Source organism: Urocitellus parryii, chromosome 12 (assembly GCF_045843805.1).
Source record: "Urocitellus parryii isolate mUroPar1 chromosome 12, mUroPar1.hap1, whole genome shotgun sequence".
Classification (NCBI taxonomy): domain Eukaryota; kingdom Metazoa; phylum Chordata; class Mammalia; order Rodentia; family Sciuridae; genus Urocitellus; species Urocitellus parryii.
Genome location: NC_135542.1, coordinates 36,782,807 through 36,810,291, shown reverse-complemented (window position 1 = coordinate 36,810,291; position 27,485 = coordinate 36,782,807). Strand labels below are relative to the sequence as shown.

General features: G+C 42.3%; 1 protein-coding gene across 12 annotated transcripts in view; it reads left to right on the top strand.

The window, feature by feature from the left end:
* The window catches only part of Kidins220 (kinase D interacting substrate 220), a 103,231-nt gene extending 92,422 nt beyond the window's left edge, over positions 1–10,809 (top strand). For 11 of the 12 annotated variants that reach the window (XM_026413363.2, XM_026413195.2, XM_026413033.2 and 8 more), the window contains one exon: positions 233–4,905. In XM_026413363.2, the coding sequence (XP_026269148.1) occupies positions 233–1,495 (1,263 nt within the window). In that variant the 3' untranslated portion in view covers positions 1,496–4,905. The other variant, XM_026413417.2, reaches the window with a different exon arrangement.
* Positions 10,810–27,485: the final 16,676 nt, after the last annotated feature.

The window sequence follows — 27,485 nt, the reverse complement described above, 5'->3', positions numbered from 1 at the left end:
ATTTGCATAAAACTTCCTAATAACAGTAAAATCAGTCGTAAGTTCACACTTTTGTTAACATGTGTTAGGTAGAGTTCTTTTAAAAGAACTTGGTATTTTGATGATTTAAAATTGTTATTGTATATATATATGTTTTCTAAGCTGATGTTTGTTATGTCTTTCTTTTTTCTTTTTTTCTTTTTTCTTTTTTTTGCTTATTTGAATTCTTAATTTTTTTTTTCTGTCTTCACAGTCACAAACTCGCAGAACCCCAAGTCTTTCGAGTCTCAATTCCCAGGATTCCAGTATTGAAATTTCAAAGCTTACTGATAAGGTGCAGGCCGAGTATAGAGATGCATATAGAGAATATATTGCTCAAATGTCCCAATTAGAAGGGGGCACAGGGTCTACAACAATTAGTGGCAGATCTTCTCCACATAGCACATATTACATGGGTCAGAGTTCATCAGGGGGCTCTATTCATTCTAATCTAGAACAAGAAAAGGGGAAGGAAAGTGAGCCAAAGCAAGAGGATGGGAGGAAATCATTTTTAATGAAGAGGGGGGACGTTATAGATTATTCATCATCAGGGGTTTCCACTAATGATGCCTCGCCCCTGGATCCTATTACTGAAGAGGATGAAAAATCTGACCAGTCGGGTAGTAAGCTACTTCTAGGCAAGAAATCCTCAGAAAGGTCCAGTCTCTTCCAGACAGATCTGAAGCTTAAGGGAAGTGGACTGCGCTATCAGAAACTTCCAAGTGATGAAGATGAATCTGGTGCAGAAGAATCAGATAATACTCCACTGCTTAAAGATGACAAAGAGAAAAAAGCTGAAGGCAAAGCAGAGAGAGCATCTAAGTCTCCAGAACACAGCACGGAGCCAATCAGAACCTTCATTAAAGCTAAGGAATATTTATCTGATGCCCTCCTTGACAAAAAGGATTCATCGGATTCAGGAGTGAGATCCAACGAAAGTTCTCCCAATCACTCTCTGCACAATGAAGCAGCTGATGATTCTCAGCTTGAAAAGGCAAACCTCATCGAGCTGGAAGATGACAGTCATAGTGGGAAGAGGGGAATACCACATAGCTTGAGTGGCCTGCAAGATCCAGTTATAGCTCGGATGTCCATTTGCTCAGAAGACAAGAAAAGCCCTTCTGAATGTAGCCTGATAGCTAGCAGCCCTGAAGAGAGCTGGCCTGCGTGCCAGAAGACCTATAATCTGAATCGAACCCCGAGTACCATGACCCTGAACAACAACACTGCTCCAGCTAATAGAGCCAATCAAAATTTTGATGAAATGGAGGGAATGAGGGAGACTTCTCAAGTCATTCTGAGGCCTGGATCCAGTCCCAACCCAACTGCTGTTCAGAATGAAAATCTAAAAAGCATGACACACAAGCGTAGCCAGCGTTCAAGTTACACAAGGCTCTCGAAAGATTCTCCGGAGCTCCATACAGTGGCACCTTCTGATAGTACAGGTTTCGGAGAAGAAAGAGAAAGCATTCTTTAAGAAAAGCAAGGAAAAGTGGAATAGTATTACTATGCTTATAACAAAATTGTCCTATATTTTGAAACAATCATGTATATCACCTGTATGCATTTCATTTATAGTTTGTTAATAGGTGGTCAAGCCTTTGGTGAAAGAAGTATGTGCTTTACAACAGAGGACACCTAAGAAATGGCAGTTCACGAGCCAGCCTCTATTGTCTCTATATTTAGCAGCATAAAACCTTACTTTTAAAAGTCTTTTGTTGGCACATAACTCCATAAAACTTTTTGAGACAAGATCATGCTTTAAAGATAGATCAGAAATGTTTTATTGAATTTAAAGGGCTTAATTTGCAAAAGAAAAAACTAGTGCTCCCTGTTGTAGAACATCCATTCATCAAACATTTAAGGAAAATCATGCTGTTAGATGAAGCAGAAAAGCAAATTTTGTTTTTAAGGGGTTTAATCTAGGAAAGAATTTACATATTTTAGAGTGTCCCAGATATTAAAGGTGAAGGAATACTTAGTAGATTGAGAATCAGTGTTCTGTATAGTGTCAAATTGCTTATCAAAGAAGTTTAAATTTTAAGTAGAACCATATAATATATAACAAGAAGGGCTTTAAAAATTGACAAGAAAGTGAGCCAACAGTACCCATAGTAGTATAAGTAGGCCATTATGAGCTGTTCGGAGACTAGGGGTGGGGGCGGGCAGGCTGATAACCTCCATAGTGTCTGAGTTCTCTTCAAATCCCAGCACCATCCACCTGTGCCCTAGAAGCCACCCTAGTCTGTTCTCACCTATGCCCAACTTTTCTTAGTGAGCTTAGCAGTGAGAGGGAAAGAAACATGAATTTTTTCTCTGGAGAATTAGGGGTACATGAATAATAGGCACTAATTATTAATGAAATGAGCGCATGAAGAAATCAGGTTAGTGACAAATGGCAAGGCAATATTAGGTAAAACTGAATAATTTCTAAATTAGGGCAGAATTTGTCTACTTCATCTGTTCCTAAATCAGCATGTTAATTCCAGGGAAAAATTATAAAAAATAAAATGCATTTTTAAAAAATTAAAGACATGTAACAAAGCAAGAATTAAAAAAAAGGTAAAACTAATATGACTATGAAACTCTATACTTTCCATTTATTGTTAGCAGAGTGAAGAGAATGATCACATTTAAGTTTTGTATAGACCAGAGAAGTATAGCCTGTCATCATGCATTAAAATTTTTTGTCAGTTTAACATAACTTCTTTATGGAGAATTAATCTGGCAGTAGATCCTAAGTCACAGGTAGGATTGTAGATGGTGAGATCACAGATGCGTGACCTAGATTTAGTGTTATATTTGTGATGTTTATCACTTAATCAATTTTATTAATATGCTATGCTGATTAAATTATTTATGTGCCCAGTCATTGTGCAGATAGTTGCTTTTTTGGGTTTCATTGCCTTGATGTTTGAGTGTCATGGAGCATTTTCCTGAAGTGTTTATTCTGCATGATCTTTTAACAAATATTTTAAATGTTTAAAAAGGCTGACATGTTAAAGTTTTAATATTTTAACATTTACAGTGTTTATTCATTTTCAATATTGTGTAATTAGTAAATATTTCAGAGGCAGAGTTTTGTTCCTTTTTAGGTGAGTGGTTGCAGTTTACTGTCACTGGGGAGGATATTCTTTATATTGTTCGTGAAATTAATACTGGAGTATTAAGTGTACAAATAGATTTAGAAAATAATAAAAAATTGCATGCTATTCTGACTCATGGATTTATGCTCACTACAGTGACGATGATTCATCTTTTGATTAAAAATAAATTAATTTGTGTGTGTGTGTTGTTCATGTCTAAAGTTTGTAAAGACTTTAGGTTCACATACAGTCACATAGTTGGCAGAGTGTTGTAAACTGCCTCTGTGAGTCTTTTTGAGAGAATCTGGCTCTGAGGTCCCAGTGCTTCAATGGTGTGTTCCAGAAACTTCAGGGACCAAGAGCATGTTGATATCAAGAGCACTAGATGGTGCTTTTCTGCAGCTCCAAGGGGCAGGTTATCCAGATCTCTGGAGGATATCAGCCTATTACTGAATGTTCAGGACAAGTTTGCTTTTTCACACTGAGCAGAAATTGACAAACCAGATGGGTTATTGAGTCACCATCATCCCTTTGAGTTTGTGTCAATGTGTGTGTGTCTATATTTATAATGCAGAGCTCAATCTGATTCACATGTATGCACAATTCTGCTTTAAGCTGGATGAAAAATGATAGAAAATTGATGCTGTAGTCCTGCTGATCCCTGAGGTTCTGCCTCGTTTAGGAGTGTTATATTTTAGGAATCATTCTCCCCCCACCGTAGGCCTCAGGTCTGTTGGTGCAGCACCCTCTCAAGCCAGATGTGCTCACTGTGGCCTTACGGAGTGCTACCTCTGAGTGTAGCCTCTTCAATGGAGAAGACTGGGAATGAAAAGAAACTGTTGATATTTTTCAATTGAGGCAAGTTTCACGTTGCTGAGTGTTCTAAGGATCAGCTTTCTTATACTGCGAAATTTAAGCATTCATAGCTGTACCAACATTTTCAATATTAAAAGGAAAATTTGTCTTCAGGTTATATTTTACCTCTGTAAATTTTATTTATGTAGTGGTCAGAATGATCTTAATTGCCTAGCCAAGTAATTTTAGAATATATTCACAGTTCTCTTCCTGAGAACTCTTTTGCATGCTGTAGTGCTACAATACAATGTATTTCTTGTCATGATTTTTTTTTCCTTACAAATACTAATTGTTAGAAATTTTTGAATGAAATTAAATCCTTTTTTTTTCTGGCTAAAATACTAAATTCAAAATGTTTTAAGACCACATAATTTTTGGCTACACCAGGAATTCTCAGCCTGTTTTAGAAATATCCCAGAGTTTAAGAATTCATGGATTCCTGGCTAACTCCTGAGTAACTCACCTGCACTGCTAGGACAAGGGAGGACTAAAGGGCACGGCCCTCTTTACTTCCTGGGTGAGTGACCTTGGGAATAAACAGGCAGAGGGAAGGGCAATAAAATTGGCATTTTTGGCAAACACCTGAGACTGGGCAGCAGGCTCCTTGGTCCCCCAGCTTCTCTTGGGGACCTGCTGACACCGGCACAGGGAAGCAACAAGTAGGGGTGATTTTCTGCTTGTGACGGGTGCAGCGAGGAAGGGCCTGGCCAAGTTGTCCAAAATGCTTGCATTATTAGTTTCCAGGTTGTGGTGCCCCCTGCCATTCCCTCAGAATGTAAGCATAGGCCATGATTATACAAATGAACTGGGAAAATAAAAATTTATCCATAACAATGAGCCAGCAATGGATGGTTTTTAAAAGGCTCATCACTTATCAAAGGTTGAGAATCCCTGGTTGAGATTGATTAAATAGAGACTTAAAAATCTTATGTAATTCTAAACCCTTTCATACCTAGGAAGAAAATGCTGTTCTTGAGATAGATAGATCTTCAGAGGATCCAGTTTAAACACAGGTATGTAAAAAAGAAAAAAAAGTTTTCAAGGTCTACTAGTTATAAGCCAGTTACTGAAAAACAATTCTTACCAACTATAGAATTTGTATTTTCGATACTATTCCGCATAGACAAGAAGCATCTAGAATGATTGCTAGGAATTAACCATGGTCATCTACATGGTCAAAGCGTTTCTGTGCAAGGAGTGGCAAGCCGGAGCCCTGCTACACCTTCCTCGGTGTCTGAAGCTCCGGGCTGTGGGCAGGTCGCTTCACAGGCGCTTTCTGGAATTTGGGCTGAAACCCTTTTTGAGTGGGGCCTCAGTGGCTATAGAATGAACAATGTCCTAATTTTCCAGTACAGTGAAGCATTCTGGAAAATAATGTATAAGAATAGATGGGTGCCCTCCTGTAATCCCAGGGACTCAGGAGACTGAGGTAGGAGGATTGCAAGTTTGAGGTCAGCCTCAATAATTTCTTGAGACCCTGTCTCAAAAAGGGCCAGGGATGTAGCTCAGTCGTAGAATGCCCCTGGGTCTAACCCCTAGTACCAAAAAAAAAAAGGGGCGGGGAGCTAGTCAAGAAAGAAGAATGATCACAGATATTCCTTGACTTGGGGCAGGATCACTTCCTGGTAGGAGCACTGTACAGTGACTCCTGTGTCAAGGTGCAGCAAACAGTCCTGACCTACTGAACATCACAGCCTAGCGACAGCGTGACTGGAATGTCAGTGTCCACCGTGGCCTAGGTGACTACCTGGGCGGGGCGGCTGCTGCCACTGCCGAGCATCAAGCATCGTGAGGGAGTGTGTGGCCACATCTCACTAGCCCAAGAGAAGATCCACATTGAAAGTTCCAAATAGGGTTTTCCATCCAGTGTACCATTGTGAAGTTGGAAGATCCTAAGAGGGACCATCTGTTTTTCCAAAGCAGTGGGACAGCTATTTAAAAGTCAATAAAACCTAGCTGGAGTGAATACCTCCCTAACTTAGCAGGAAGCACGGATGACACCATGCTGTGGAATAAAGGCAGTGAGAGCACGTGTTCCTATCTGCCTTTGGAGATCAGCTGTCAGGTGGATCATGGATACACCCAGGTCCCGACCTTTCTGGTTCTTTTGTAGTGTAGTTTATTTTAGTGATGTGTTAGGAGTCCTTTCTTGATTTTGCCGGGTTTTTAGCAAGACATGGAATAACATTAAAGTGAATTAGTAAAACACAAATAAATGAAATTGTTTTAAAAATGTAGGACTGTGAACTCCTTATCCAAATTAAGAAGCTGTTTGAAATAATTAAGCTTGTCTTGATTATTCACTACCATTTTCTAATTTTAACATTTTATACTCATTTACTTCATTTTCTTTCAAGGCAAAAGGGACTCTAGATCCCAATACCCTGCCCATAGACCCACGCAACACTTCCTCTCATTTCTCCTGACTGTTCGGTTAACTTCTCACAGCCGCCTTCCTCACCAAGTAGGGTGAAGAAGACACAGTCCACCATTTGGTGACCACGCTATCCTGTTGACTGGATGAGAGAGTTGTTCACCTCTACCGGTTTTCTTTGTTCTCAGTAGTTGTAGATTTTTAACTAGTTATAATGAAGTTTCCTTTTATGAATTTTAGGTAAAAGCCCGAATGTACAGCAAAAAGCATGTAAATAATCTACAAAACCTGACTTATCAGGTCTCACAGCATCTTGGTCAGATATCTAATAAAAAGTTAGGTGGTTATTTTCAAAATTATCATAGTTCTTGACACTTGCACTTTTTAGCTGTATTTCTGAGCATATGTAGACTGCATATTGTTATACTTAATGTAAATTAAACTTTTTATCTTGAGGGTTTTTTTTTTTTTAAAGTTCTTTGCGTTTTCCTCCCTCTTTTACCTGAGTTCAGTCTTTTTGTGTTGGGAGTCTCCCCACCTCTGCCCCAGTTGCCTTGTGCTCATCCTGTACCACAGGAGAATGCCAAACCTCAGCAAGCATTCAGGCCAGACCCTAGATTTCAGAGAGCCACAGGGATATAGCTCAGTTGATAGAGTGCTTACCTTGCATGCACAAGGCCCTGGGTTCGATCCCCAGCACCAAAAAAAAAATAAAAAAAAATTCAGAGAGCCTGTGCACGTCAGCACATCCTTAAGTGAATTTTAACGAAGCACATCTAAACCAAGGCAGCAAAGCTGGGGACTCTGTTCCCAGATCCCACATGGGGTCTTGAGGGACCGATGGGGAGTGCCTTAAAACTATCTGTGCCCTACTTCTTTATAGGCCCCTCCTTCTCAGTTTATACCCACCCTGTCATAAGCCTTCCAGTGATCTTTCAAGAAATAATACTATGCCGTGTTAAAGGCTCCCAGGATGGATCTCCACAGCCCGTCTTGATAAGCTTTGTCATCTTAAAGTGCTAGGTGAGGTGTCCTACTGGATGTATTTGAAAATCCTCTCGTGTGCCTTAAGCCCTTTGGTTGGTCCTTCATAGAGATTCTGACCTTATAAATCAATATAATTGTAGAATCAACTTAAAGTGGTTCAATTTTGTATTTTACATTAGAATATGTTCTAATACAAATGTTGAAATATGAATACATGTTGAAGTTCAACTTGGCTATGTTGGGCAAGTTTTCTCTGAGCCCCCAAATGGGATATGTAATGAGAATATTTAATATCAGGACCAGTGCAGAGTCTGAGATGGGGGTTTACCCTATCTAGTTCAGTTTTTCAAGCTGAAACCTAACCTAAGGCTAGTTGTTCTTTTCAGTGACCACCCCCACCCATCTCTGCCATTTCCCATCTCAAACCACTGATCAAGTTTGACCTAGGATTCCATATCGAATATTTTATAATGAATGGACTGCTATGTATTTGAAAATCTATCGTTTTGAGGTTGGCAAACCACTGTAACAACAATCCTCAAATCTCATTGATTGAAAACATTTGAAGTTTATTTCCTGTTTGTGTAAATTCAGTATTACCTAAGTTCACATCCAGACGTAAGGACCTAGCTCTTTGGTCTTGTGGCTCTGCCATCCTCCAAGGCTGTGGAGCTCTGTGGCCCACCTTCTGCGCTCAGTCAATCCATGGGAGAAGAGAGGGAGGCAGGGATGTTAATGCTGGCCAAGGCTGGCCTGATACACCCAATGCTTTCTGCCCCTGTCCACATGGCTTCCTATGTCACCGGCCCCTGTGAGCATCAAGGGAGACTCAGAAGCTGGGTGTGGCCATGTGTGCTGGAGGAAGGGGACCATTCAGGTGAGCACTGAGAGTTGACATGAATTATCCATAGCCTTTAAACATGGTGGTCTTCTACTATTAAACAGTAGCGGCAATTAATTCTTTCTGTTGATGTCTCTTAAATGTTACTTTAGTTTTTATTCTGTTAGGAAAGTCTGTTAAAATCATAACACCTAATTGGAAGAAAGACTTTTGGAGAGTGTAGTTTTCAGGAAGTTGGTTCTTTCCATGCTTCTGAGAAGCTTAACATGTTTCCAATGTGGCATAATTTGTAAGAAGACCAAAATTCACAACCCCTAGAATTCCTTTCATTCAAAGAACTCTCAGACAATCAAATCCACCCAGAATCTGCTTGATTTTGAGATTTAATTACAAATATTGATAATATAAACATTCTATTGCTATGGATTCTTTAACCCCTGGCCCTCCCCAGCCCTTAGCAATGGCAATGGTGAACCATGGTGGCTTCTGGTAGCTCTACATGTAGCAGTTGTGCATCTGGTAGCCTTCACCCCAGCTGCCTGCCCTATCCCTATCTGAAGCAGGGATGGTCCTCAGTGAGAAGCTAAACACTCCTGTCCTAGAAATACAGCCCCACCCCCACAGTGGGCAATCAGGCACAGTCCGCACTTTTGATTGCAAACAAACTCTTCTGCCATCTAACTCTATGAATTACTTCCCAGGGTTGGTTTTTTGTTTGTTTGTTTTATATCAGAATTTCTTTTAATTCTAAGATGCATTGGGGTTTTCTTTTTACATTTTGACCTGTCTGAAAGTAGAATGTGTTTTACAATCAATAGAAGCAATGGCAGCATATTTTTCTTAATGGTCCCTAAATTAATAAGACACCCTATATGTGACGGTGTCTTTCTTGGATTTAATAAATTATGATATTAATGTATGGCATGGTCACATTCACTTGTATCTTTAGCAATATAATGGATTAACGGTGACTCATGATCAGCTGATCGTTCAAATTCAACTTTTTATGCTAAGTATTTTATCAGTTATTTGTCATTCTGCATTCATTTAGATATTTGAAGTATCATTATACATTCATTATAATAAAAATACCTGTGTGCCTGACAATATTCTTAGACATTTATACATACGTGGCTAATTTATTTTTCATGACAATCTTATAACAATAGTCATGACTATGCTCAATTCATTTTTGATAAACTGAGACACAAAGAGGGTTAAATGGTTTCGCAAAGTTTCACGGCTCCTAAGTGGTAGAGCCAGGATTCAGGCCCAGGCAGTGTAGCTACATAATGCCCACTCTTGAGAAAATACTTGTTCTTAATGTTCTTTACCAGTTATGGAAAAGTCAATTCTTACATATTCCCAAGATATATTTGAATTTTAGTTTTATTTGTTAAAACACCACCAGCAGCATTATCTACTTGTTTTAAAATAGGGTTTGGCAATAATAAGGACTGGAGAGGGTGTGGGGGAAAGGAGCACTCTTATACTGTTCGTGAAATTGTCAATTAGATAAGCGCTAGGGAATCAATGTGGAGGTTCCTCAAAAGACTAAGCGTGGAACCACCAGCTGTGTCACTCCTCGGTGCTTATCCTAAAGAATTAAAGTCATCTTCCTACAGTGATACATGCATAACCATGTTTGTAGCAGCACGATTCCCAATAGCCAAACTATGGACCCAGCCTAAGTGACCATCAACACATAAATGGATAAATAAAATGTGGTATATTTGTACAATGGAGTTTTATTCAGCCATAAAGAAAAATTAAGTCCTTTGCAGTAAAGTGATAAAACTTGAGAACATTGTGTTAGGCAAAGTAAGTCAAACTCAGAAGGTCAAGGATCCCATTTTATCTCATATGTGAAAGCTAGAGAGGAAAAGAAAGCAGGGGGTGAGGGTGGGAGGATATCATGAAAATCAAAGGGAGATCAGGAAAGGAACTGGACTGGGGCGAAAGGAGGGGAGGGAAGGGGAAATATTGGAGAATGATATTGGCCAAATTATATTGCTGTATTGTGTGCAGGTATGAAGATGTAACAACAAGTCTCACTATTATGTACAACTATAATGCACCAATAAAAATATGGAAAAAATAGAAATAGGCTTTGGGTTTTCCCAAAGGGTTGTTATAGAAAAGTCTCTTAAAAATTTACAGCCATGGGCTGGGGCTGAGGCTCAGCGATGGAGCGCTCACCCAGCACATGTGAGGCCCTGGGCTTGAGCCTCAGCACCACATAAGAATGAGTAAATAAAATAAAGGTGTTGTGTCCAACTACAACTAAAAAATAAATATTAAAAAAATTATAGCCATGTAAATTACATTTATAGAGAAAAGGAATCTTGATATTTTTAATACCAAACATCTTTGTCCCTACCAATTATTTTGGAACATTTAATTTTTGATTAAAAAAAGTAATGACTATATTTTTATGTCCCTCATCCCACTATTATTCATGGATTAAACTACTATTTTAAAGTTTGTGCATAATGCTGAATATATTTATTGTCTACGCAGTCTTACTGTTGTCTGGCTCTCCTACACCTGCCCTTTATCATGCCCATTTGTCAGTATGGTGTGTGAGATTATAATCCTAAATGACACTGTATGTATTTTCTTTACATTTTACTATTGAACAATATTAGTGCTCAATAAATGTTAATAGATAATATCTACTTAAAAAATCATTGCAGAGTTGTTTTTTTTTTTTTTTAATGATTTTGGTCACTGTGTTTAAGGAAAGAGAAAGAGGCAAAATGAGTACCCTTTCCCTTCCTGATGACAAAACTGTCACCAAAGCCAAGAAACCATCAGATACATCAACAATGACAGTGGGTTGAGATGGTCTAGCGACATTTCAGTTTCATAGGATCAGCTTTCTGATCATTTGAGTGCTTGCCCTGAGCCAGAGCTGCCTGTCACATGGGTTGATTCATAAGTCCTGTGACCACATAAAGTAAGTATCCTGACGACCCTCAGTTACAGGAGAGTGACTGCAGAGAGGCACAAAAGTGAAAGCTTTTACATAATAATGCATTTGGATTTCTGTGACTGTCCTCTAAACGACCATGTTCAGCAGCATCTTTATAGGGAAGAAGACTGAAGATTCAGGTTAGCCAGTCAGTCAACAGAGCGACCCCTGACGTGAGGATCTTCAGCACACTTGGCCATGCTGACTGAGGTGCCGGCTACAATGCTCCCCACTCCTGCAGCACCCCCTACTCCTGCAGCGCCCCCCACTCCTGCAGTGCTCTGCTCTGCACAGTGCCCCTGGGAGCCAGGCTAGTGGAAGCACTGAGCGCACAGGAGTCCTCGTTTGGGTGGCATCATCCTCTGCTTCCCCTGATGACACCCCCACTCCTGTGCCTCACTGCCTACAGCTGGGAGTCCAGACCCAAGGCCCTCCTGACCTTGAGTTTCTCTCCATATCCCTCTGGCTACACGGTCGTCGCTGACAGGGTCCCCTCCACTGAGCTGGTACCCACTGGTACCCACATAACTAACTTGAATAGCTTTAAATGGGTCTCTGTGTATGTGTTTGAATTTTGCCTTCCCAGATAACTGATTTGATCAAACCCATCATGGAATTAGAGGGTCTATTGGCCAATAAATTGTGGTTGAACACAGAGCTGAGTGACCAGGCCTGACTTATTTATTAAATGGTCACTTGTTTGTTGGCCTCACTTCTTCATCTACAAAAAATAAAAATGGGGCTGGGGATGTGGCTCAAGTGGTAGCGCGCCCGCCTGGCATGCGTGCAGCCCGGGTTTGATCCTCAGCACCACGTACAAAGATGTTGTGTCCGCCGAGAACTAAACAATAAATATTAAAATTCTCTCTCTCTCTCTCTCTCTCTCTCTCTCTCTCTCTCTCTCTCTCTCTCTCTCTCTCTCTTAAAAAAATAAAATAAAATAAAAATGAGGAAGGGGAGGTGATTCTGTGATAACCGGTGCTGCCTAAGCAGCACTCACACAGCGTGCCAAGGCAGGAGAAGTCACTTTGCAAGCATTCCCTGTCTCGCCTTTGCCAGGGACACTCGGAGCAGAGCAGGGACCTGAACCAGCATGCAGCACAAGGGCCCATGAACTGCTACCCTTGCTGTGCCTTTCTGTCTATCCAACAAGGTCTGTGGCTGGGTCTTCAGACCCCCACTTGGTGTTCAAGGGACAGCCACAGACAAGTGGAGTGAGAAGAAAAGTGGCCACTCGGTTCGGCCCTTCTGTGAGCAGGGAGGAAGTTGTAGATTGGTCATGTTATTACAAACTAGAATGCTTTGCTTAAAATATTATTTGATCTACTGTTGTAAATTTTATGGACTTTTTTATGTTGAAGGAGAGGGAGGGAAATGTTTCACGAAGACACATAAACAGGGAGACAAACAGATGCAGGACACAGGCAGAGGCAGGAAGGTCACAGGCTACCTGATCCCAGGACTTGATATAAAACCACAGCAACCATGGTGGTAAGATAGTGGTGCAAGAGATCACTGGAGCACAGGGGGAGCAGAGAGAGAACCGTGAGTGTAGTCACACTGATTTTTATTGTAATTGTTAACACACATTAATTGTGCAGATAGCTGGGGCTCCCCGTGGCATTTCCATACAGGCACACGTTGTGTCATGTCCGTCCTTCTCCCCAGTCCCGCCTTTCCCAGTCCCTAATAATCCTCCCTCTATTTTCAGGTCATCCTTTTTGTTTGTTTCCACATATAAGATAAAACACATGACACTAGTGCTTCTGAGTCCAGCTTTTTCACTTAGCATAACACCTTTCAGTTTCACCCATTTTCCTGTAAATGATGAGATTTCTTTCTTCTTTATGGCTGAAAAATACTCCATTGTGTATATATGCCATATTGTCTTTATTCACTCATCAGTTGATGGGTACCTACCCTGATTCAAAATCTTTTTTTTATTTTTTAATTTTTTTAAATTATAGTGGACACAATATCTCTATTTTTATTTGCTTATTTTTATGTAGTGCTAGGGATCGAACCCAAGGCCTCACGCTTGCCTTGCATGTAGTTTTATTCCAACATACAAAGCTCAGTACTCATGTACAGAAAAGAGAATGTAAGAAAGGAAGAAAAAAAGAAGACTGAAGAGGGAGGGCTCTAGACCAGGAGCCATTAAGGTAGGAGAAGAACCTCAGGGTGATAATCAGCAGGAAGATCTCTGGGCACTTCTGTTGCAGGGAAGGCCCTCCGCCTGGCCCTCTCCAGAGCTGCGTTGGTGAGAAGTCTGCAGTACTTGCATCATCTGTTTTGTGAGTTCCTCCCTGAATCCTAAGAAGACATAGCTTTCTTTAACAAATTCTTTACATAACAATAATTTTAACATTCAAGTATTTTAGAACTTCAAGTGTGTTTTATGACTTCTATTAGGTTTCAGAATTACAAAATAATCATCAATTGATTTGGGGTGCTAAGGAAATTTGTTTAAGTATACACTGCTTGGAAATCATGGTAAAGAGAATAGAAATCGGAAGAATAGATTATGGAAATAAAGATCATTTTACAGCTTCTCCTGAGAGGGCGTTTTCACCATGCCATTTTACATTTTGGGTTTTTCTTTGATGTGTATTGTGAAATTTTAGAGCACACCACAGAATTGTAACTGAAAAGTAAAAGTGACCAAAATTCAAATATTTTGTAAATGGCTTTTGGGTTATTTCTGCCATTGCTCCCCACCTTTAGCAGAATTAAGAATGAATATAAAACATTGCCTGAAATTTTGTGTGATAGTTAATTTCATGTGTCAGCTCTTCTAGGCCATAGGTTGCCCATTTAGTCGAACTTTTTTTGTGTCTGTGAAAGTGTTTTTGGTTGAGATTATGTCTAAATTGATAGACTGGGTCAGGTGGATGCAATCAATTGAAGTCCTGAATAGAACAAAAGGCTGAGTTAGGGGGACTCCTGCTGCCTGGCCGCTGGAATCGGGACAGTGGTGTCCTTTAGCCTTTGGACTTGGACTGAAGTGTTGGTTTCTTTTGGGTCTGAAGCTGTCCAGCTTTTGGACTGGAAATCATGCCCCTTCAATCCTGGTTCTCAGACAGGAACTACACATCAGCTCTGTTGGCTCTTAGGCTTCTCAACTGCAGATCTTGGGACTTCTCAGCCTCTATAATCCCACAAGTCAATTTCTTATAGTAACCCCACACACACCCCTCATTGGTTCTGGTTCTCTAAAGAACCTGACTTTGATATTGAGAGTGGAGGAACATAATTTTTTATATCTTTATTTTATTTTATTTTTATATGGTGCTGAGGATCAAACCCAGCACCTTGCACATACTAGGCAAGCGCTCTACTGCTGAGCCCCAGCCACAGCCCAGAGGAACATAATTTTAAGGATGAGTTTTCTGAATGGCGCTGAATAGGTTTTGGGGTAGGAAAAATTCATGCAAGTGTGGTTTTATCTTTCCAATCTTATTAGATTTAAAGATGCTGTGGTTCTTTCCATTAGCAAAGAGACTACTACTAGTCCATAGTATGGTGGCAATAGAGATATGCAAAATATCATCATTGGATGCTCCCAATCAACCATTAACAAAAAGTAAAGATTTGGGTGAGTGTGTATATGACACCTCCTAAAATTTTTGACAAATTGTCAACTGTAATGAAATTGGCTGGTTGTTCCTAGTGTCACCAGACAAAATGGGGAAAGAAAAAGGTTCAAATGCTGCACAAATGACCTAAATCTTCTATGTTGCTCTCAAGGAAAGCTATACCTCCTGTAGCTTGAGAGCTGAGATTGCTGAAAATCAAATGCAGAAACTCACCCTGCAACTGGCTGAATTGCACTGCAAATTGAACTCCCTGTCTTTCAGGGTGTCTGCTGTTAAAGTGAGGGCATTTATTGCAAGAGGCTGGGATCCTGAAAGTTGGAATGGAGACATGTGGGAAGATCCCGATGAAGCCATGGTTCTGAGCACCTGTGTTCTGCTGTCTTCTTTGCTGTGGAACAGATGCTCTCTAACATCCAAAGGGACTAACTCTTCATTGTCTGAGGAATTGACAAAGGCCTCCCCCAGACAGTTGCTGTGCAAGAAGGTGCTGATTCTTCTCAGGACCCCACCCTACTCTTTGCTTCAAGATCTTTAACTAAACCCAGGAGGGTTTATTTCAGGAAGTTCCTAAAGGTGGGGTACCAAGTATGACCCATGAGAAAATATGCTACAATCCAAAATAACTACTTGAGTTTTCTAATTCATACAGATGGCAATCTGGGAAGTCCATATGGGGATGATGTTAAGAGTGTGGGATAATGGTAAAGAGACATAAAGTTGGATCAGGCCAAATTATTTGACATAAGCTTACTGAACAGAGATCTGCATTTAATGTTGTAGCTTGGGAAGTTCTGAAGGCTTTAACAATCTGATTGGTTTGCTGGCTGAAACAGAACCAAGGATGGCCTACAGTGGGCAAGCTGCAAATGCTAGGCCAAGTAGATATTTCTTACTCTGTCAGAATAATAAGGTAAGCATCCATGCTATTTCAGCAAGGCTAAGAAACAGAAGCTTCCAGCATCTTGGAAGTGTCTTAGGTGCCTCTTCTGGAAGTACCCTTAAGTGCCATTGCCTTGACTTTTGTGATAATCATTTCCTTGCTTTCCTTTATGGTTTTACCACCTACATATTTATGCTTGAGCAATGTTACGAGGCTTTGATCTTGTGTAAATAAAATCATGCTGCTTGCTTAACCTGACTTGCCTCTTTCACAGGTTCTGTTCTAACCATGTATGTCATTGCGATTCATTAATTTTCACTGCAGAAAATAGTCTACTGTACAAATATTTATAATTTATGTATTTACATTATTAGCTATTTAGGTTGCTTCCAATTTTCATGGACCTGTTTGTTTGTATGAATATGTATTTACAAATCTCCAGATGTACGAATGTGTGATTACCTGTGCTTACGTGCTTACATGTGCAAGAGTGTGGATCTACATTTTTTATGTACAAAGTTCTAGGCTAGAGTTATATACAAGAAACATGTACTTTTATAATCAGAAGGAATATGCAAAAAAAAAAAATCTTTTAGGTGGATTGCCTCCTTGGGCTCCCAGACAAGTCTACCCTTCTACTCCGCCAAGCTGGAAAACCCTGACACAGGCCCCTGGAGCTGGCAGCACGAGGACTGTGAGTAGGAGCTTGGGAAGTTGCTTAGGAACAGAGCAAAACCAGGACTTTGTAGTCTGGAAGAATACAAGGAGTGTGACCTGGGCATTGACGTTGTGACGGGTAGACTGGGCCAAACCAGTGCTCGGCAAGACCCAGAACTCTGGGGTCTCAGGCCTCCCCTTCCCTGGCACCAACTGAACTTGTCCACCTGGACATTGGTTGTCACCTCACACAGCCTGCCTAAAAGAGAACTTGTCGCACCTCCGACCAACTGTCCAGGCTGTGTCCTCCTCCTTGCCGTGGCACCATGATCATTCCTGTTACCCAGGTTCAGAAATGGCGTTCGCTTTGCCTCTGCTCCCTCAGGCCTTCAGTCCATCAATAGCCAAGCGCGGAGCTTGCTTTCTGCAGCCTCTTTGCAGACTGTCACCTTGGGAGCCCTCTACCTGCAGTGAGCCCTCTCCCCTCTGGCTCCAGGCTGGGGAGCAATGTGGAAGGAGCCTCCTGCTCAGCACTGTCCTGTGTAGTATCAAATCTAATGACCCTCCACAGCTGCTCAAGGCCCTGCAGAATCCCAATCCAACCGACTCCTGTACAGGCTGACTCCTCAGCTGAAGCTCTTCACTTACTGGTTGTTCCTGCGGGTTGCACAGATCTTCAGGAGCCCACGCACACGTCCTTAGCTCTAAGTCTGCCCTTCACTCCTACTCCTCTTTCCTCTTCAGTATTGAAACACTGTCCCTTCTAGGCACAATATTGTCTATTGAAATGCAATAGAAAACTATCCTTGAGACTTAAAAACTTAGCACAACCCACTGAAGTGTTCATTCTGCAGCCACTGCTCTGTGGAAGGCACAGGGCCAAGGTCAAACTTGAACGTGGTCTGTAGCAAGTTCACAGAATTTATTACTAACACTGCCATAGGCTGAAAACTAATCGAATCTCAGGAATTTTTGGTAAATATGATAAATGCTCAGTTATTAAGAGTGTTCTTGTATAACTCATGGAAATAGACATATCCTGAGCTTAGCAATACCCAGAAGAATAAAGGTCTCCAAAAGGGCTTCAGAGATTCTAGTCCCAAACCCTCAATTTGCAAATTAAAAAATCTAGGCTCAAAGTGTTTTCCAGCATGTTGCAGCTTGTTTTAACTTGCAGCAGCATTAATCTCTACGGTGTCTAAATTAATCCTGTTCTAGCAGCCTTAAAAAATAGAAGGCATTATTAATGCATTGGCTTAAAAGGAAAGGACCATTATTTGGAGCCAAGAATTAATATCAAGGTTTATGTGAAATAAATTTCTCATGTAAAATTAAAATAAATGAAAAGGGGACTTGATTGGAATAAAATGACATCAAAAGTGAGTGTGGCATGCAAATTAAATAGGTACAGAAGGTATCAATGACAATCTAAATAAAAAGTCAGTTACTCACAGGATCATGAAATAAATAAGATCAGCGAATTTAGCAAAATGACGAGTCCCAGGAGAATAACTTTTACACAAGTAAGACTTAAAAATCTGCACCATGAATTTAGTGAAAAGTAGTGAGCCCAAAAGCTTAGCATTTGTTCTGGTCTTTCAAAGGAAACTGTACAAAAATAGTATATATTTGAGGAAAACAGTAATTGATGATCAAAGGTGGTGTTTTCTGTGTGACCCAGAAACAAAGTGTCAAAGTTTACACAGGAAAATTATAACATTCCCCAGATCCCAAGAGTGCATGTAAAAAGAACAAATAAAGACCACATTGCCTTGTCCTGCTGACATCTGTGGAATTGTTCAAAGCCCTTCCATTTCCAAGTGTACATGTCCTGAAGCAGGTGAAGCATGAGTCACAGAAGGAGAGCTGCTGGGGCCCGCTGGGGGCCCCTGCCTGCTGGCCTTACCACGGTGCAGGCCCAGTTGAAAGTGGGTGTGCTGAGCAACAGTTTCTGGCAAGGTCTGCTACCAGGTCTATCACTGAGCCACTCTCCTGGCATGTTCTTCGGAAGTCAGAGTAGAAAGTGTCATGTCAAGAAACTGGATCCATGGTCAATGAGTTTGGAATATCCAATTAAATTGGCTACTGGAAATTTATTAGAACTTTTAACCATTAATCTTGAAACTCCAAGAAGAGAAAATGTTTTGCAATCTCTTTTAAATATCTTCTGTTCCTAACCTTTCTCTGCATTGACCCCTCGCCCCCAGCAACACATAGGACAGCATTCCATAGAACATCCTCTAAAGGGATCTTGATTAATTAAGGCCTTTCCTCTGAATGGCTTTTGGCAATTTCTATAAATCAAATCCATGGGATGTTGCTATTTAAATTAATTCCAAAAGAAGAACACCATCCTAAGTTCTTCTTCACTGCATTGTATACTCATTTGAGCCAGCTGAGTACAAATTACTGACTCCCTGTTAAGAATGGGAGAATGATCATGAGTGTTTCTTTCCATCCTGACACAGGTATCAGCCTACAGGGGAAAGGGCACAGGTAAAACATGCTACCTCAATTGACTCTTTGCTCCGAGGCTACTGGAGGATACACTCTGGCAAAACAAGATAGTAAAACAAGAAAGAGAAAGACACATGGTCCAGGAAACAGGATCCCAAAGATAAGAAGGGTGTGTATAAGTCAAGATTATAGCAAAGGGGTAATCCACACCAGCACCCATGTATCCATACTGAGGCAGAAGGACAAAAATCTTCATTAGAAGAACAAAAGAAAAAGAAAGGGAACCAATATATTTGCATGTATGGAAAAATCAGAAAACAGGAGACAGATGTAGTGAAAATTTGGGGGGAAATAAGTTTATTAGAAAGAAGACATATAAGCCAGGCACAGTGGCAAATGCCTGTAATGCCAATGACTTGGGAGGTTGAGGCTTATCATTGCAAGTTCCTGGCCAACCTTAGCAACTTAGCAAGACCCCTGTCTCAAAATAAAAAGTAAAAAGGACTGGTGATGTAGCTCAATGGTGGACATCCCTGGGTTCAATCACCAGTTAAACAGACAAACAAAACAAAAGGACAAACAAAACAAAAGAACAAACATGAAAATCATCTTTAGAAAAACTGAAGTATATGCAACAAGAAGCAGGCTCTTGGTTTGCCACTTGGTGCAATGCAATTTTAATAATATAAATACTGTTTTAGTTATGATCATAACTCCTTGGAAATATAAGCCAGAGGGGAAATGTGTATACATATATGTATAATGTGAGGGAAACCTCGGTTCTCATCTACTCTAGTACAAGTGAACACAGGATGTCTACACTGGAAGGAGGGTCAGTGTGCGCACGGTTCAGTTAAGTGGGGGTGAACAGGAGAGCAGCAGGCCGAGCTGAGGGGCTGCCTTTGGGAACAAGACTAGGGTTTTCCATTATAAACCTTTCGGTGTTCATGTATTACCCTGATTAAAAATGAAACAAACAAAATTTACATATAAAGCTATCCAGGTCTCTTTCCTTTATACCTCCCCTGATAGTTCAGGTCAGCTGCGGAAGGCACACCTCTCCTATCTTCCCGTTGGTCTTGGGGAGGCCAGGAAGACGGCCACCCCACGAGGGCCTCTTGGGCCACAACAAGCAGTACGTGGTTTGGCCAGAAGCTGCCTCCCTACATGTTGTAAGTTTGCCCTGAGGGTTCTTCTGTGCACTGTGAACGGTGACCTTACTTGAGGTCTGCACATGCTGTACCCTGCTCTAGGGGCTATCCTCCTTTGTGCATCAGGAGGAGCTACTGTACTAACCTATTTATTTGAATTGAAAAAAAAAGTTTATCTTATTAATGAAAAAAATAAGTAAGTCGGTTGATTTGTTTCACAGTGAGGACTCTTTACCAATTAATTGCCAATTAGCTTTTATGGGTGACATTTTGCATTACAGTATAAGCATTTTTTTTGTGGCTTCAGTTTTGATGAATTTAAAGCACATAAGATAAAAAGCATACCGTCAAAAATATTGCTTGGGAAAGGTTTTTTTGAAGGGGTTGATCTTTCAATTTTCTTAATCCTGAGTATCAACAGTTAAAGAGGGTGCTTCTAAGTGAAAGAGTCAAGGTAAAGTTAATTGTTACTTGATAAATCCCTATACCTTTTTTCCCCCTAATTCCCAGAAATGGAGAAAGTGTGACTCCAACTAGGGAAATGTCCAAGCCAAGTTATTTCAAATAGCCTTGCACACTCAGGCAGCACCCGATCTGGGTCCCCTTTTGCTCCTGTAAGAGTTCTCTTTCTATTCTTCACACTTGAACAAATTCCACAAGCTGGATTTGCAGGGCAAAGAACCTGGAAAGAAGTCGGTGGTGATCTGCTGGCGCCTCTTGCCCCACTGGAGGACCCAGCCTGCCATCTAGAGTGGCAGCCGCCACAGCGCGGCCGGAGGTGTCTGCCACCCCTATGGCTGAGGCAGGCAGGTGTCCCTCCTATGATGAGCAGGGGCTTCCAGAAACACAACTCTTGCGGGCGAGAAGGGACCCCCAGGGGTTGCTGCCGGAGTGTGCTTGTCCAGGGGTTTACTTGGGTCAACGCTATTGGCCCAAACTTATGCTAATCAGCTTTTGGGAAATCACTAACGGATCTGCTGACCCTTGTGCCCGAGCATCCATTCTGGTCTGCCCCACCTCCTTTTACTAAAGGCCACTCCAGGAGCAAGGTGGATGCTGGGGACCAGGGCTGCAGTGTCGGGCAGAGCAGGTGTCCATGCTGGCCGGGTCCCTGCAGTGTGACCCGTTGGCATGCCCTGGCTTGCACACTTTAGGACCCTGCCGGTCACTGTGGGCTACACGTGTCCACTGCCTGTGCTTGCTGCCCACGCCCCAGCCCACCTGGGCCTCCGCTCTGGAGCTCTGGGAAGGCTTCGATACTGAAAACGATATTTGATGATCAATCACCATGGAATTTCTAGCAAATTACTTGTTTCTTTTGAATTTATTTTTATTTTTAATTTTTGGAAGTAGGGATGAATCCAGGGACACTTTACCACTGAGCTATATCCTCAGCCTTTCTTATGTTGTAAGACAGGGTCCCACTAAGTTCCTTAGGGCCTCACCAGATTTCTGAGGCTGGCTTTGAACTTGAGATCCTCCTGCCTCAGCCTCCTGAGTTGCTGGGATGACAGGCATGAGCCCCAACCCCCAGTTCTTGTATTTTAAACATGGGTGAGTATGGCTATTAAATGGCATTGACACACCAGTGGATGCATTTAAGAGAATAATATAATTTCTACATGAAAATTTATTTTGCAGGCATTTAAACTGATAAAGATTTAAGATGATTTAAGATGGCAACAAAAATGTGTGAGCACATACACATTTTTTCCAAAATATGTTAAGGAGATTACACGAACCAAAATGTTTGGAGATTATAATTTTAAACTGTTTGATCTCATTCCTCTTCAGACCATGTTCAGCTTGTCAGTTGTCATAAAAATTTACCCCAATTGACATAAAAAAATCACATTTTATGATACGGATGTTTATTATTTTGTCTTACAATTCTATAGTTATGGGGGCTGACTAGCCTCTACTAGGTGTTAGGATCTTTCGGTCAGATGGTGGCCAAGGTTGGAGGCATCTCAACATCGTTCTCACTTGCATGTCTGGTGGTGGGGTTCACTATCAGCTGAGATGGAAAGTGTTGGTGGCAACCCTTACACATGAGTTCTCTCTGCAGCTTGGGCTTCCTCACAAAATGGCAGTGCTATACCAAGCACAGATACCAGAAAGAGAACCAGGCAGAAAGTATCTCACCTTTTATGACTTTGGAAGTCACATGGAATCTCTTTCATGGCATTTTACTGGAGGTGATTCCAAATTCCAGTCTGGCTACAGGGTAGAAGGCACATACAACCCCCAGCCTTTGTGTGGAGACGGAAAAATTCTGCAACAGCACGTGGGACCAGAAATATTTTTGCAGCTATTTTTGGAAAGTACCCCAGATCACTCCAGGAAGGAAGACAAGTACACTCCCAGGCTGGTTCCATCAGGTCAGAAAATGAATGGGAAAATACTTCTGCTGCATGCTGGGTGCAACTCAGCCTGGGTTTTGAAAACATAATCTCCTGGGGCAGGAGAAGAAATCACAGGTCACATGACGGAGCCGAAAGGGTTCTTTCATGGTCCTTCCAGGGAGACTGAGAGGTGTGACACCTGCTCACACCCAGGGGGAAGGCAGGAGAGGGGAAGACACCGCACACCCTTCCTAAGCTTGGGTTCCTCCGAGCGCTGTGGAATGGGAGGGGCCCGGAAGCTGTCTTGGTGGAAAGATTTGAAATCGAGTAGATATTTTCCTTCCACACGGAGGCCTTCAGAGTTCTTTTGTTATCGGATTGCTTCCATCTCCATGCCCCTCCCCGCCAACGGTTTTCACTTAGTTGGAAAATGTCAGTTAAAAATCACACCCTTACTCCAGTGAAAGAGATGTAAAAAATAGAAATGGCTTTCTTTTCAGACACCGTCACCGTGTCTCTCTTGCATATGGCTTCCAGTAAGAATTTTTTCTTCCATTTCACTGATGATTTGGCTATGGAACCTCAGAAAACTTGGGCTCTTGCCTATAACTAAGAATATAAAGGCCCTGCACAGAAAATGTTGAATGTATAAAAATCTTCAATATATACTATTTTTGGATTGCATATCAACATAAAATTAGGACGCAAGTCCCTGTCTTTGTCTAGTTACAAAAAAGCTACCACCTTCCTAGGTATACATGTGTGGAAATGGTTCCAAGGTGTGTTCAGCATTTCCAGAACTTGGGTCCTTTTGTGTACTTCAACCAATTGCTAGAACTTGAAGGCTGTTACCTTCAACAATGAAATCAAAGATTGCCATCCACTGTGCACACGTTTCCAGTAATTAGAAGTTTCTCCCACAGGTAAGCTTTATCCATAGTAGAGGTGGCGTGAGGTGGGGAGGAAAGAGCTCCTGAATTTTGTCCTTGTCTATTACACCTGGGAACTCTTTTCACCTCACCACTTCATTAATTATTAAAATAATCATTTCAAATTCAAAACATTTGAGAGTAGGATTTTCTAAACAGAAGCATATGTACACACACACACACACACACACACACACACACACACACACATATATATATATCCACTCTACAACAACAGGGATAATTTTGTCATATCTGAAAGATACCCATTTTTTATATGTATCATGTAATTTATATTATTAAATACGATACATATGATATCTTTCTGATATGCCAGAACTCTCTCTGCAACATAGGAGTGGAAATATTCTATTACCGTCTATTTCAGCCCAAGGTTCTGCTAAAGGTCAGGTAATTCAATCAGCTGGGAATAATATTTGGGAAAAATAAAATAATCTAATGAACTGTGATGCTGCATGATGGGTGATTACTTAATATGCTATTTTCTTGGGTTAAAAACCAAGCTCATTTGGGTCTAGTAAATCAGTTTGAACTATCTTGGCGATAACTGAAGAAGACACATACACGGCGACACCTAGACATTTCAGCAGCTGGAGGAAATGCCAGCGTCATTCCTAAATGGAGAGCTCTAGTGGCAAAGCGAGATAAGCCTGGAGGAGTTACATGGCCAAAATTATCCCTGCCATTTCCACCAAATGTTTCCGCAGAGCCTCCAGCGGGTGTCTGCAGCGGGGAGTTAGCCTTTTTTAAAGAGGCAGCTCCTCCCGGCAGGGCCTGAGAATGTGGCACACGCCCACCATCCCCCCACAAGCCCAAGTTCTTCCGAGATGCGCCCAGAACGGCCCCCAGGGATGCTGCCTCCTGGCTTCACAACCTGCACCCTGTGGGGTCCCTCCAGGGCTGGTCTGTGTGACAGAGTGAGGTGGTCACTTCTGAGATTAGGCCATAAAAGTGCAGTTTCTGCCTAGAGCATTTTGTCTGTCTGTCTGTCTCTCACTTTCTCCGTTTCACTCTGGGCAGCCCTCTGGAGAGGCCCTTGTACTGAGGAATTGAAACCCTTGGCCTTGGCCTGAGGTGGGCAGTTACATCAGTGAGGGTGAAAGTCAGTTCTGCCTAGTCGACCCTTGAGATGACCTTGGCCTGGGAGAGATGCTAGGCCAGAACCACCTAACAAGGCTGCGCCCAGATTCCTGACCCTCAGAAACAGGGCAAGAGAATAAATGTGTGTTGTTTTAAGCTACAAATTTTGGGGTGACTTGTTATGCAGCAGTAAATAACTAATACATGATTAAAATTCCACTTCAGATCTGACACTGGATGAGCCTCGGAGTTTCTCCTCTGAGCAGTGTGGGCTTTACTCACGCAGGAGAGGGTGGGGGAGCCCCTGCACAGGGGAAGGAGGGGATACTCTGAAGGCCGACTGTGCTCTCAGGCTCCACGGCACAGCTGCAGCCAGACAGCAGGGCAGGGGCAGGCCCCACCTGTGGGGTCCCGGGGAGCTCCTGCTGTCGGCCTCGCGGTGGGCTGGACACTTCCCTGGCTTCACTACATCAGTCTTTATAGCATCTGCTCAAGGTCGATGTTGAGACCGGCACACTGAACCCACAAGACAGTGTCCCCAAGTCTCATCCTCAGTAATGGCTTAGCCAGGAGTCAAAGTCAGGTTTACTGGCTTAGAGCACAGGTCCCCTCACCCCATGTGTTAGGACGACTTACACAGGGCGTCGTGGGGCTGGGAAGAGGGTACCAAGGGTGGGATAGTGAGAGAGGGCCTGGGTCTGGCTCCCACCTCTTCCCTGCCTGGGCTGGGCAAGGGGCTGCGGCTTTGGAAGCCTCAGGGTTAAAGAGCTGCTGAGATGCCTGCCTCGGGGTAGGGGTGGCCTGTTTGCGGGAGAGCAGCCACCCAGTGATTTGGGCTGGTGACTTTATTTTCGTGCATGTGTGCTTCACACAGGGCGGGGTTTCTTAAGACAGCTCTGAATACTCTGTGCAGGGCTGGCGATTGCACAGTAAGTATGGACTTTGGCTCTAGATTATTCTAGAAAGAAAGACTGAATCCATCTTGGTTGGGACCTTTACACAACTAGAAAACTCAGGTGAGGACCTCGGTTAGCCAGCTCCTGTGTCTGAGCCCAGCTGACCCCAGGATTAGGACTGATGGCCCTCCCTGCTCTCAGGGCTGTCCCTCCTCCTGTGTGTGTGCAAGAGTTTGCTGGTCAACAGAGGAGGCTCGGCCCAGACAGACACCACGCTCATCCTACCCTGGCAACCGCTGCAATATTCCCTCATGTCCTGGGTGCCAAGAGCCTCTAATTCCTTGGGCCTGTGGCTGGGAGGTGCTGGTCCACTCTGACCACCGGTGCTTCGGTGCCGGCCCTGGCGTGCTGCGGCCTCTGTGCTCTCAGCCCTAAGGACCGTGTGGAGGTGAGCCCTGCTCTCTGACGCAGAATGATGGGCTCCACAACAGAGACTCTGTAGCCTTCCACTTTTTCTCTTGACAGAGTGAGTAGTGGGCACATAAATCCTGGATGAGCATTGGCACTTTCTGACTAGCCAGAATAAATCTGTGAAGGACAAAAAAGGCATGCGATGGTGATTCTGGGGACATAGTGGTCGCCTTAACATCGCTTCATCAATCAGCCAGTTAGTGCTTATAGTTGATTGTCATGAATGAAACATTTGCTGATTACAAAATACTAGGTGTTGGTGAAAATCCTGAAAATGAAAATCACCCAGCCACCCTGAACAGAGGAGCCATAGTTAATTTTTAAAAATACTTTTCTCCAGCCATAGCTTGCCCCTGCCCCGAGTCCTCTTTCTTCACATAAATAAAAAACGTGCATATATTTAACAAAAACAGACTTATACAACCTTGCAGGTAAGTAACAAAATGAAAGGTAGGAGAACACTAGTGTAAGAAATTTTAAAATTGAAAATACATATTTTGGAAAGGGAAGAAGTTTTGAGAAATATTATTTTGGAGTAACAATAGAAATGTATTATAAATGAGACATTCCACTTTAGGCTCATTGCAATATAGTAATTACAGTTACTAAAATGCTAAGAGAAACAATCCAAATCAGATGTAAAAACACATTTGCCTAATATGCAAGGTTTGTGCAAACAAAGTTTATCTACTGGTTAATAACACGGTCCGTTTTGCCGAGAGTCTATGGGTGGGTAAGCGTGGCTTCCACTCCCTCCACAGAAACAGCCTGTATTGTTGCTTAGCAAGTTCTTCTGACAAGTGTGTTCATTTTACTTCGTCCTTTGATACAGAGATCCCTAAAACAGCAGTGACAAACTGTCCATTGTGCCAAACATGGCCAAGAACTTGTGGGGCACCTGCAGTTTTCTTCGTTTTTTTGGTTATAACATCCTTAATGTCAGTCTAGGTAAACTTGTTGCAATAAAACAAGTCGTGATGGAGATTTTGTAATGTGATGCTTGGGTGTTGCAATTTTGACAACTTATCTTTCATATCGTTATTAAACCAAGAATATGAATAGTGTGTGAATTATGAATAAGAAACAAGAGAAACTTGGCTGCTTATTAGTTTGATTCCATTTCTCTCTGTTCAAAACTCTCCAACAGTTACAACGCATGCAGGCACAGAAGCTGAAGCTCTTAGAGTGGCCTGCGGGCTGGTTCCTGTCTGTTCTTTCTCAATCACTCTGTCTTTACTGCCTGGCAGTAGCCCCTGGCCTTCTCTCTGTGCTGAACTTCTCAGGCAAACTGTGCCTCAGGGCCTTTCCACTTGATGTATCAGAGGCCGGTTCCTGTTCCTGTAGCTTTCAGGTGGTTTGGCCCCTCAAGTCTTGTTCAAGTCTGCTTCAATGACCTCTATAGTGCTAGGCAGGGTCTAGTCAGACAGAATACAATTGTTAACTAAGTATAAAGTGTTAACTAGGCAACTGAAAGAGCAAACAAGCACTTTAAGGCATCAGAGAGGAACTCTGCAGCAAGCCTTTCCAACCCCAGGGCTGTGGCAACAAGGGGTAAGGGGGAATTATTAAAGTGGGAAGGGTAAGGAGGCCCCGTGGGCCTGGGGCCAGGTGCTATGATAAATGGGTGCTGCTGGGCTAGTGGCCGAGTCTGGGGCCAGTGCAGTCACTAGGCCAACTCCTTGAGTCCTAGAAAAACTGCTGTCTGGATTGGGTGCTGCCATAGCAAGGCCAGGGTGAAGAAGTACCGGGTGGGGCTCCTGGAAGCCCCTGGACGGAAGTCCCAGGAAGTAAAGCAGCAGCAGCCCGTGTCCTGAGGGACCCCAGGGTTGCCGGCTTGCTTGCTCCTGGCAGAGGCCCGCAGAGCTCC